A 12,852-nucleotide genomic window follows, 5' to 3' on the forward strand; every position below is an offset into this window, starting at 1 on the left:
GCATTAGAAAATGTATTGTGATGGGGCACAAGCATTATTGAAGAGCCTGTAGTGCTTGTCATCTGTGGGCTAGAGATGACCATAGGGATGATGCAGTGGGATTGGGTTCTCTGATCTCAGTGGGAATAATGGCATCCCGGAGTGGTAATAGCCAGATGCTACCACTTAACTCGTAGAGACAAGCTAGACACAACAACCACAGTAGACACAGGGATGCAATGACATCAGTTTTTTGTTTGTTTGTTTGTTTGCTTTTTTTTTTTTACTTTCAGGAATGTATAGTAATGGTTAACGAATCACAAGATGGATAGAAAATAGGTGGGCAGCCTACTAAGTGCTGCTTGACATATACAGGTGGAAAACTTAATTAGTGTCATCATGGGAGGAGTCATGGCCTCTTAATTCCTAAACTGAAGCCAGTTCACAGAGCCAGAACCTCCTGATTGAGGGGAAGGTCAGATCCCTTTGAGAAAGAATCCTGAAATGCCCACCATAGGTATATATGGTAAATCTTCCCCTAAGCCTTCCCTAGAGGACCTGAAGCCATTTACAACAATGACTGTCCTTGAAAAGGGAAATACACAGAATTTCCTGGTCTTGTTAGATACTGGCTCTTAACTGACACTAATCTCTGGAGATCCAACAATGCCATTATCCTCTACTAAGTGGGGATTTATGGAAATCAGGTGGCACATGAAGTCTCTGCCTAGGCTCCAACTCACAATGGGTCCGGTAAAACCGCAGACCCACCTCTAGTTATTTCCATGGTCTCAGAATGTATAATGGGAATAGATACACTTAGTAACTAGCAGAATCCCCACATTAGTTCCATAACCCATGGAGTTCAGGCTATTACGTTTAGAGGGACTAGGTAGAAACCCCTAGAATTAATTACACCTCCTCACTCCAAAAAATATTTTTGCACAAACTGCAGACATTAGCGCTACCATCAAAGACTTGAAAGTTGTAGGGGTGGTGATACTTGTTTTTCTGAAAAGCCAGATGGTTTGTGGAGAATGACCAGAGATTATTGCAAATATAATCAGGTGGTGATGCCAATCACAGCTGCAATTCCAGCTGTGGTATCTTTACTAGAGCAAATCAACATAGCCCCTGGCATCTAATGTCCAGTTATTGGTCTAGATATGTTCCTTTAAAAATCTCTATCAATAAAGATAATTAGAATCAGCCTTCGTGTGGCAGGGACACAGTAAACCTCTACTGTCTTGCCTCACAGTGTCTTTTAACAGAGACCAGGTAGACCTGGATTTTCTTGATATCCCATAGAACATCACACTGGTCCATTACATTGATGACACAATGCTAACTGGACTTATTAAGCAGGAAGTAACAAACCCTCTTGGTGCTACATGCATGCAAAAGGTGGGAGATAAACCCTAGGAAAGTTCTAGGGCTGCCACATCTGTGGAGTTTTTAGAGTATTCAAAGGTCTGGAGTGTGTCAGGATACCCCCTTGGAAGTGAGAGACAAGCTGTTGCCCCTTGAACTGTCCAACACAAAGAAAAAAAAACACAGTAATATGGGTGTCTTGGAATTTTGGAGGCAACGTATACCACATTTGGGTGTGATGCTCTGACCATTTCCTGCCGTTTTTTAGTGGGGATCAAAGCAAGAAAAGGTTCTGCAACAGGCCCAGGCCACTGTATAAGCTGCCCTGCCAGGTGGACCTTATAACCTAGAACCAGTGCTAGTGCCCAAGGCAGAGAAGGATGTTAAGCAGAGTCTCTCATGAGCCCCAATAGGAAAATCACAAAGCTGACCTCTAGGGCTTTGGAGTAAAGCCATGTCTTCTTTTGCCTACACCACAGGACACCAAATGACTATGTGCCCATCGTGTAATGGGTGTTATCTGGTCCACAGAACACACAGCAGCATTCTATTGTAAAATCAAACGGAATAGATGAGACCAGAACAAGCCAGAAGGCCCATGTAAACTATTCAAGCAGATGTCTCAGACTCCATGGAACCTGCTCCCATTCTTTTACTGCTTCCCCTTCAACTTACACCTATAGCTCCATGGAGAACTGCCAGTTAAGAGAGAAAAGTATAGGACTGATTTACAGATATATCTGCAAGGAATGCTGGCACTAGCCAGAAGTGGTTAACTGCTAAATCAGAGCCTCACTCAGAAGTGCCCTAAAAGACAGTAGGAAAATCTTCCTAGTAGACAGAATTACAAACAGACACACACTTCACATGGAGGGCAAGATGCAATTCATGGCTGATGGGTGCTATCAGGGACTTGGAAAGAATAAGATTGGAACACTGGTGACAAAGAAATACGTGGATGAACCTTCAGGATGTATGTACACACTGTGTGAAGATGTTCATGTCCCATATAAATGCTTGCCAGAAGACATTTCACTGCAGAAGAGGTTCTCAAAATTCAGATGGGCAAGATGCTCTGTTTAATGGATGTCAACCATCCTCTTTCCTTAGTCACTCTAGTGGTTATACAATGGGCTTTCGCAGTGTGGCAGGGGTGGAGACTGTGCAGGGGCTCAACAACATGAGCTTTCTCTCACCAAGGTGACCTGGCTACCACAACTTCTGAAATGCCCAACCTGCTAAGAGTAGAGGTTAATGCTACATCCCTAGCATGGCACCATTTTCCAGGGAAAACAGCAAATTAATTACCTGGTGTCAGGTTGATTATTTTGGACCCCTCCATTACAAAGGGAGTAGTACTTTGTCTTCATAAGGAGACACACATATTCTGGGTGCAGATTTGTCTTCCCTGCCTGCAGCCCTTCTGCCAGCACCATTAGTGAACATACAGAATACCTTATCTATTTTCACATCATCTCACAAACAACCCTACACAAACTATTCCAGAGTATAAAAAAAGAGCAAACACTTTCCAAATCTTTTTATGAGTCTGGCAACATCTCAGTATCAAAACGTAACAAAGAAAATATGAGAAAAGTCAGTTGTGGTTAATTTCACTCGTAGATACAGATGCAAAACTCCTAAATATAACATTAGCAAATCAAACCCAGCAATATATATAAAAGATAATATATCATCACCAAATTGAGTTTATTCCAGAAATTCAAGGTTGTTTTAATACTTGGAAATCAGCTAACTTACAAAATTAACAGCTTAAGGGAGAAAAACCTATAACCATCAATATAGATATTAAAAATGGATAAAATTCAACATATTGATGTATTCATGATAAGACTGTTAACAAATTAGGAATTGAGATCTGCAAAAAACATACAGTAAACCCGTCTTAATGGCAAATGTTGAACGCATTCTCTTTAAGATTCAGACCAAATCTAGGAAGGCCACAATCACACTTTCTGTTCAGCACTGCCTGAGTGGTGTTGCCTGGCATGGCAAGGTAAGAAAACGAAATACAAAGTATGGTTTACAAATGTGAAACAAATCTGCCATCATTCACAGATGATATGATTTTCCACATAAGAAATCTAGAAGAATCTACAAATAAATTAGGAAAATTGATAAGAGTTAGTTAAGCAAGGTTACTGGTTATAAAATCAATATACAAAAATTAGTTCCACTCATTTTCACAATCAGCAAACTGCTAGAAAACACAGTTTATAAAATTATATCTTTTACAGTAGCAACAAAAAATATATAAAGTACTGAGGGCTAAGTTTAACAAAAGCTATATAAGAGTTGTATGGGAAAAAAACTATAAAATATAATACATCGAAGAAGACTTAAATCAACAGAATAATTTGATATCGTAAAGAGGTCACTTCTCCAAATTGATTTAAAGATTGGTAGCGCCAATAAAAACTCTAACAGGTTTTTTTCGAGGAACTTGAGAAGTTTTTTGTGGGAAAGCAAAGGGTAAAAAAAAGACAAAACACTAATAAGTGAAAAGTCATCAAGAATTATTACAAAGGTAGAGTAATTAAAACTATCTGTTGGTGCAGGGATAACCAAATAACTTATGGAACAGAATAGAGGGCCCAGAAGCAAATCCATGCATATGTGTAAACTTGCTTTAGGCTATAGATGGTATATTTCAGTTCATCAGGGGAAAGGGCAGACTTTTCAATAAATGATGCTGGGACAGCTGGTTATCCATCTAGAAGTAAAAATGAACTCCTGCTTCAATCATACACAAAACCCAACTCCAGCTGCATTAAGAGTAGTGGAAAGCAAAACTATAAAAATTTTAGCCTACATATAAATATCTTATGATCTTGAGATAAGAAAGAATTTTTAAAAATCACAAGATACATAAACCTACCTAAGGAGGCAAAAGACCTGTACTCCGAAAACTATAAGACATTGATGAAAGAAACTGAAGATGACACAAACAAATGGAAAGATATACTGTGTTCTTGGATTGGAAGAATCAATATTGTTAAAATGACCATACTACCCAAGGCAATCTACAGATTCAATGCAATACCTATCAAATTACTGATGGCATTTTTCACAGAACTAGAACAAAATATTTTAAAATTTGTTTGAAGACACAAAAGATGCCGAATAGCCAAAACAATCTTGAGAAAGAAGGAGGGAGCTAGAGGAATCACACTCTCTGACTTCAGACTATACTACAAAGCTACAGTAATCAAAACAGTATGGTACTGGCCCCAAAACAGGCATATAGATCAATGGAACAGGAGAGAAAGCCCAGAAATAAACCCATGCACTTATGGTCAATTAATCTATGACAAAGGAAGCAAGAATATACAATGGAGAAACGACAGTCTCTTCAATAAGTGGTGCTGGGAAAGCTGGACAGCTACATGTAAAAGAATGAAATTAGAACATTCTCTAACACCATATACAAAAATAAACTCAAAATGGATTAAAGGCCTACATGTAAGACTGGGTACTATAAAACTCCTAGAGGAAAACATAGGCGGAACACTCTTTGACATAAATCGCAGCAATATTTTTTTGGATCTGTCTCCTGTAGTAATGGAAATAAAAACAAAGATAAACAAATGGGACCTAATTAATCTTAAAAGCTTTTGCACAGCAAAGGAAACCATAAACAAAACGAAAAGACAACCTATGGATTGGGAGAAAATATTTGCAAACAATGCTACTGATAAGGGATTAATTTCCAAAATATATAAACAGCTCATATAGCTTAATATCAAAAAAAAACAAACAACCCACTCAAAAAATGGGCAGAAGACCTAAACAGACATTTCTCCAAAGAAGACATACAGATGGCCAACAGGCACATGAAAAGATGCTCAATATTGTTAATTATTAGAGAAATGCTAATCAAAACTGTAATGAATATCACCTCACACCAGTTAGACTGGCCACCATTAAAAAGTCTACAAATAATAAATGCTGGAGAGGGTGTGGAGAAAACGGAACCCTCCTGCACTGTTGGTGGGAATGTAAATTGCTGCAGCCACTATGGAGAACAGTACGGAGATTCCTTAAAAAACTAAAAATAGTTTTACCATACGATCCTGCAATCCCACTCCTGTGTATATATTCAGAGAAAACTATAGTTCGAAAAGGTACATGCAGCCCAATGTTCATAGCAGCACTATTTACAATAGCCAAGACATGCAAGCAACCTAAACGTCCACCGACAGATGAATGGATAAAGAACATGTGGTATATATATATATATAATGGAATATTACTCAGCCATAAAAAAGAGTGAAATAATGCCATTTGCAGCAGCATGAATGGACATTTCACAGCTGAGGAAATATGAATGAGCCATACACATATGAAAATAGGCTCAATTTCATTACTAAAAAAAATACACTTTAGAACAACGAGATGCCAATTCTCATCCAACTGATTGGCAATTTTTTTCAAAAATGACAATGTCAAGTGTTGGTGAGGACACAGAGCAACGTGAACTTTGGAATACAGTTTGGCTTTATCTAGTAAATCTGAAGACGCTCATATTGAACCATCAGCAATTGCACTCCCAAATATATGCCCTAGAGAAACTTGTCCATGAGAACCAGGAATCTTGTAAAAGTATGTTCATAAACAGCATTGTTTGCACTACAAAAAACCTGACACACAGTACTGATGATAGTATTCTAGAATGGAATAAATACATCCTAATATATGCATACAGTGAAACACTATACAGCAGTGAAAATAAATGACAACAATATACACACATAGATGAATCCTAAGAACATACTATTGAGTGACAGAGGAAGTCACAGAAAAATAAATTCTGAATGACTCCATTTAGATAAAGCTTAGAAGCCTGTGAAAACTAAATAATATATTGTTTAGAGTATAAACATAGGTAGTAAAACTCGAAAGAAAAGCAAGAAATGATGAGCACAAAATTCAAGAGTGGTCCCTCCAAGAGTGAAGGAAAGGGATGAGGCCAGTGAGGCAGAGAAGGAGTGTCGGTGAGGGTGTGGTGAGTGCTCCCATCCACTGCAGGCCAGAGTGTAAACAGCCCATCACTGTGCGCCTCGGGAGAGGAAGGGCAAGGAAGAAAAGAAGAACTGAGGATGCTGTATCAGAATCACTTTCCCACTTCACTTTTGCCTTGGGCTGAAGGTGCCAAAATCGTAACATGGAAATTAGAACCATCTGTTGATGGGATAAGTTTGTGAACTGGACAGAATTTACCAACAGAAGTTCAGAATAATGCACTTTAGAATCTGCTTCAAATTGAGGAAAAATATCAATAAAAAGCCTACTTTTTTGAGAGAGGAGAATAATGTCACTTCATCATTATTTTTAACAGTAAAAATATGGAAATAACTTAAGTGACCATTAACATAATACTGGTTAAATAAAATAAGATACATTCACACTATGGCAAATTATTATAATAGTTCCAAAAAAAAGGAAATTTAAAAATGGATCAGTGAAACAGAATAGAGTCGTAAAACAGGTACTGTTAAGTACAGGTTAAAGAGTCATTTCAAAACAGTACAGAAAAATGAACTGAGACGACCGGCTGCCCACTGACACTATCTAAAACCATTCACAAAGACTTTAAATCCCAAAGGATTAAAGAACCAAAACAATTAAAATAAAATATGGGTAAATACATACTATGAACTTGGTGTAGGATAAGTCTTCTTAAAAACACAAAAAACAAAAGCTCTGAAGGAAAAGAGTAATAAATGACTACACGAAATACAAAACTTCCATAAAGACACCAACAAAACAAAAAACTTCTATAAAGAAAGTTTAGAGACAATTCACAGCCTGGAAGGTGATATTTGCAACATATGTAATAGAAAGGATTAGTAACATCTATGTAAAAATGCTACAAAATCAATTTTTTTTTAAAAGATTTTTTTTTTGATGTGGACCATTTTTAAAGTCTTTATTGAATTTGTTACAATACTGCTTCTGTTTTATGTTTTGGTTTTTTGGCTGTGAGGCATGTGGGATCCCAGCTCCCCGACCAGGGACTGAACCCGCACCCTCTGCATTGGAAGGCGAAGTCTCAACTACTGGACTGCCAGGGAAGTCCCGACAAAATCAATTTATATTAACAACAACGTACAATCCAAAAGAAAAATAGGTTAAGGATATAAGCAGGCAATCCTGCTTATCCAATAGAAGAGGAAATAGAAATATACAACTAATACGTGGAAATGTGCAGATTATACCTACTATGCAATGCAACCTTTATCCAAGTGATAAAAATATAAGACTTGAAAAATATCAAGTGCTGGTGAGGGTGTGAGTGAATAGGTACTCTTGTATACTGCAAGCCAGTGTAAATTGGTATTGATATTTTGAGGGCTAATTGGCACTATTAACTAAAATGAAAATGGGCATACATTATGACCCAGGGATTCCATTCCCAGGAATTTGCCCTCAAGAAACACTCACATATGTGCAGGAAGCTATTGACTGAAACATTATTTGCAATAGTGAAAAATATAAAACACCAAAACGTCTATCAGCATGGAAATAAACTATAAAATCCAGGCATTGCAAGAGTTTAAGAAACACATAGTAAATCTCTAAATGTTGACATACACTGAAGGATTGACAAGTGATACTGCTTAGAAAAAGTTTCCAAAAAATACAGAACAATGTTCTAAAACAAAATAAAGTCAATTCTACATACTTCTAAAGGTACATGTATGTATGTAAACACACAAAGAAAGGTCTGGAGAGTAACCAACCAATTGAAAACAACAGTTAACTCTGGACAGGGGAGTGTGTTGGGGTAAGGGACAGTCAAGAGGGATTTTAGTTCCATCTACAGAATTCGGATGTTAAAAGTCAGAATATACTCACTTATTTACATAATTTAAAAATAAATAAAACGTATTAAATCATTACGATACAAAACTAGAAATTCTATTTTTGGGGAATGGGCAAAGTCCTGCAGGAACACATTGAAAGGAGAAACTAGTTTAGTGTGCAGAAAGATTTTATAGCAATAGTGACATTTGAGCTGGGCCTTGCTGTTTGAATAGGATTTTGTTAAGCATTCATTATTTGATGGAGAACTGTGGCAGACTGTACATTCCAAAGATGACTGTGCTAATACACATCCCATCCCATATGCTTTTCTTTCAATATGCCATTGACAGTTGTCCATGGAGAGGTAGGCATCTACGTACCCTCCCTTTGAACTTTGGCAAGTCTTTTCTATTGCCTTGATAAACTGAATGGGGAGGAAGTTCACAGCATGACTTTGAGATTATTCAGCTTCTGCCTGGTCCTTTCTTTCACAGGATGTTCAACCTTGGAACCCAGCCACCATGCTATGAGGAAGCCCAAACTAACCCATGTGGAGAGAGTACATAAAGAGGTTCATGTGGAGAGAAACTGAGGCCCCCAGCTGACATAGCAAGCATCAACTACCAGACACATAAGTGAATGAGGCTTCAGATGATTCCTGTCCCCAGCATCTGTGTTCTCGGGCTGAAGCCCAGACATAAAATAACGTCACGGAACGGAGACAAGTCATCCCCACTGTGCCCTGTCCTAATTCTTGACCCAGAGAATCCATGAGCAGAATAAATGGTTATTTTGCACCATAAAAGCTTTAGAGCAATGTGTTACACAGCTGAAGTAACTGGAACAAACACATTCTAAAGAGAAAGTAACAGAATGTCATAAAGTATTGTGAATAGTGGCAGTATTGGGTGATGAGGCCAAAAAAGGCGGGCTGGAACCAGACTATGAAAAGTCTTATATGACAGTAAAAAAAAATTAGACTTATGGGCAGTGGAGAATTGTTGAAAGTTTTTTAGCTGGAAAATGAAATGCTAAGATCTACGTTTGCAAGATATCTCTGAGATCAGTGTGAAGGAAAGACTCAAAAATAGGAAAACCTCCTCCAGTTAAGATGAGTCCTAAACAAGTAAAATGGTGGAATCATCCCTCAAGTGACATGTTTTGTGACCTTCTTCCTCTTAAGGGTTGCCTCTGATGCTCATTTATACTCAAATTCACTTGTATTAAAATGCTGGCAGCGAGAAACATGTAACACAAAAACCTGCACAAGGATATTTACAGCAGCTTTATTTATAATTGCCAAAACTTGGACACAACCAAGATGTTCTTCAGTAGGTGAATAGATAAGTACTCTAGTATATCTTATTCAGCACTAAAAAGAAATGAGCTATTAAGCCATGAAAAGACAAGGAGGTACCTTAAATGCACACTACTAAGTGAAAGAAGCCAATCGGAAAAATTTACATACTGCATGATTCTAACTATATGACTTTCTGGAAAAGGCAAAACTATGAAGACAGTTAAAATATCAGTGGTTTCCAGGGGTTAGAGGGGAGGGAGGAATGAATAGTCAGAACACAGAGGATTTTTAGGGCAGAGAAATACTCTGTACAATACTATAATGGTGGATACATGTCTTATACATTTGTCAAAACCCATAAAATGTACACCACTGAGAATGAACCACAGTGAAAAGTATGGTCTTTGTGTGATTAAAAATAGTGTTAAAGTAGGTTCACTGATTGCAGCAAACGTACCACTCTGGTGTGGGATGCTGATAGTGGGGGAGCTGTGCTCGTTTGGGGACAAGGGTTATATGGGGAAATCTTGGTACCTTCCTTCAATTTTGCTGTGAACCTAAAACTGCTCTAAAAAATAAAGTCTGTTCAAAAATATTAGGGGGTGGGGGCTTCCCTGGTGGCGCAGTGGTTGAGAGTCTGCCTGCCAATGCAGGGGACACGGGTTCAAGCCCTGGTCTGGGAAGATCCCACATGCCGCGGAGCAACTAGGCCCGTGAGCCATAATTACTGAGCCTGCGCGTCTGGAGCCTGTGCTCCGCAACAAGAGAGGCCGCGATAGTGAGAGGCCCGCGCACCGCGATGAAGAGCTGCCCCTGCTTGTCACAACTAGAGAAAGCCCTTGCACAGAAACGAAGACCCAACACAGCCATAAATAAATAAATTAAAAAAAAAAAAAAAGAGTAGGAACCAATGTATCTGCAAGATTTAAAAAAAAAAAAATTAGGGGGTGGAAATGTTAGGAGATATTAAAATACAACAACATTTTCCTTACTGTTCTTCTTTCAAACTTCTGGATCTGGATCAGTTTACATAAAGTGTATTCTAAGAATACAAAGCAAGCTGTCTAAAAAATTGTAACCACTTATAACCAATTATTCATGTGAATAATGCCAAACTTGTACTACAGATATCACCATAACCCACAATTTCTTGTTTTTGGGTCTATTAAAATATCCTCATCATTCTCACAACTGGCTTTATAAGAAAACTATATACATATGAACTTGTAACATAAACCTATACTAATAAACTTAAGTTTTAATATTTTGGATATCAGGGTGCAATATAAGGGGAAAATTGAGGTGCATGGTCCAAAGATGAGGGAGAAGATGTAACTCAGAACATAAGGAGCCAACTCTGTGAAAAGGAAAAGGATGACTGGATGAATATAAAAGCAAAAATATACAAGGGAATAAAAGCTACTGAGAACATTTTGTTCTCATCTTGGCAGATCTTTCATCCTATTTTCTGAGAAAATCAAGAGGAAGAATGTATTGAAAACTGAGAGTTCATGGAGAATAGACGGGATGGAGTGGCTCGACAGTGGATCAATCAGATCTTGAGCAGCAGTAGAGCCCAGTTGGAATTTGATAGCGTAATTTATTGGAGGCCAGTTTTGGATAATTTTATACTGTGCCACTCTCTAATGTTAATTACTCAAGAGATGATTAACCAATTTGTGGTATACCATGCATCATGCTTTTTCATATTTTCATCTAATGCTTGCTTCTGAAAAATATCATAATTTAAACTCTTCATCAAAGAGACGATTAATACAAACAAGAGAAGGAACTAAAATGAATTTTTCTGCTTTAAAAAATTTATAAAAGATTTAAGGTTTGTAGTTAATAATTTTTTCAATAAAACAATGAAAGAGAAAAAAATCATTGAAACAAATGGTAAAATAAGGTTACAGGATCCTGTGTGGGTTGAATTTATCCATGCTAACCCTGTCCCTAATGACCAAAGTTAAATTAAAGCCACTGTTGCTATATTTCACAAAATAAAATCTGATGAAAAACAATTCCTGTCCAGTGTTTCTTATTCATGTTTCTGAGTAAAAATTTTATTCTTTACCTAATTTACCTGCATCCCAGAGGTTACAGACATCTGTTTGCCCTTCTGACAACCATGTAGTTGACGAGATAATGGAAGTAGGAATTGTCGGCAAAACTGGCTTTGGATCATCCTCATAAAATAACATCAGGTCCTTATGGAAAACAAGAGAGCACATGAAAGTAGAAAAAAAATTAATCCCACTGCTTCAATATGCTACAACGAATGGACAACTTATGGAGATACAATGTGCCTCTATGTGCTAACATCATCATAAATACATTTTGACTGAAAAGAACTTGCACGTAAGTTATCTACACGTGGGTGTCCACTTAGTGTTGGGTGGTATTCTGCCCTTAAGAATCCCCACTCCCTTTGCAGCAACGTGGATGGACCTAGAGAATATTATGCTTAGTGAAATCACTTATATATGGAATCTAAAAAATAATGCAAATGAACGTATATTCAAAACAGAAACAGACATATATATAGAAAACAAACTAGTGGTTACCAAAGGGGAGAGGCAAGGGGGAGGGGCAAATTAGGGGTATGGGATTAAGAGATACAAACCACCATGTATAAAATAGATAAACAACAAGGATAAACAACAAGGACAGGGAATTATAGTCATTATCTTGTAATAACTTTTAATGGAGTGTATCTGTAAAAATACTGAATCACTATGCCGAACACCTGAAATTGACATAATATTGTAAATCAACTATATACTTCAATTAAAATAAATAAATAAATAATAAAGAACTATAACTTCCAACTATAAAAAAAGATTCTCACTCCTTGCTAAAGACACCTAGTGCAGACAAGCAATGATTTTGTTTGGGGCATTAACTTTCCCTACCACTCCTTGAGCATCCTTAGAACATACTATCTCAGAGGCCAATTATTCTGTTTTATTGGTAATAACAAAGCTACCTGTGTGTATCTTTTTTCCATATTTAAAATTTTAAACTTTTTATCATGGAGTATAAAGTAGACAATAATCCAATCATATAGGTTAAACAACAATCAACTCACAGCCAGTCTTGTTTTATTTGTATCTTTACCACTCCTCATGTGTTTTATTTTGAAGCAAATCTTAGATATATCACTTATTTCAACATGTATCTCTAAACGATAAGAACTCTTTAACAATAATAATTATTTTACACCTGTAAACTTTACAATAATTCCTTGATGTCATCAATTATAAACTGTTCAGATTTTCAATTTAACATAAGTATCATAAATAGGTTTTTCTACAGCTAGTCTGGAAAAGGATCCAAACAAAGTCTACACAGTGGGATTGGTTGACCTGTCT

General features: G+C 37.2%; 1 protein-coding gene across 1 annotated transcript in view; it reads right to left on the reverse strand.

Moving 5' to 3' along the window:
• ENTHD1 (ENTH domain containing 1) overlaps nt 1-12,852 on the reverse strand; it is a 108,672-nt gene that overhangs the window by 38,677 nt on the left and 57,143 nt on the right. The window contains exon 4 of the mRNA XM_059934867.1: nt 11,565-11,688. Within this exon, the coding sequence (XP_059790850.1) occupies nt 11,565-11,688 (124 nt within the window). The remainder of the gene's footprint in view (nt 1-11,564; nt 11,689-12,852) is intronic.

This window comes from Balaenoptera ricei, chromosome 10 (assembly GCF_028023285.1).
Source record: "Balaenoptera ricei isolate mBalRic1 chromosome 10, mBalRic1.hap2, whole genome shotgun sequence".
Classification (NCBI taxonomy): domain Eukaryota; kingdom Metazoa; phylum Chordata; class Mammalia; order Artiodactyla; family Balaenopteridae; genus Balaenoptera; species Balaenoptera ricei.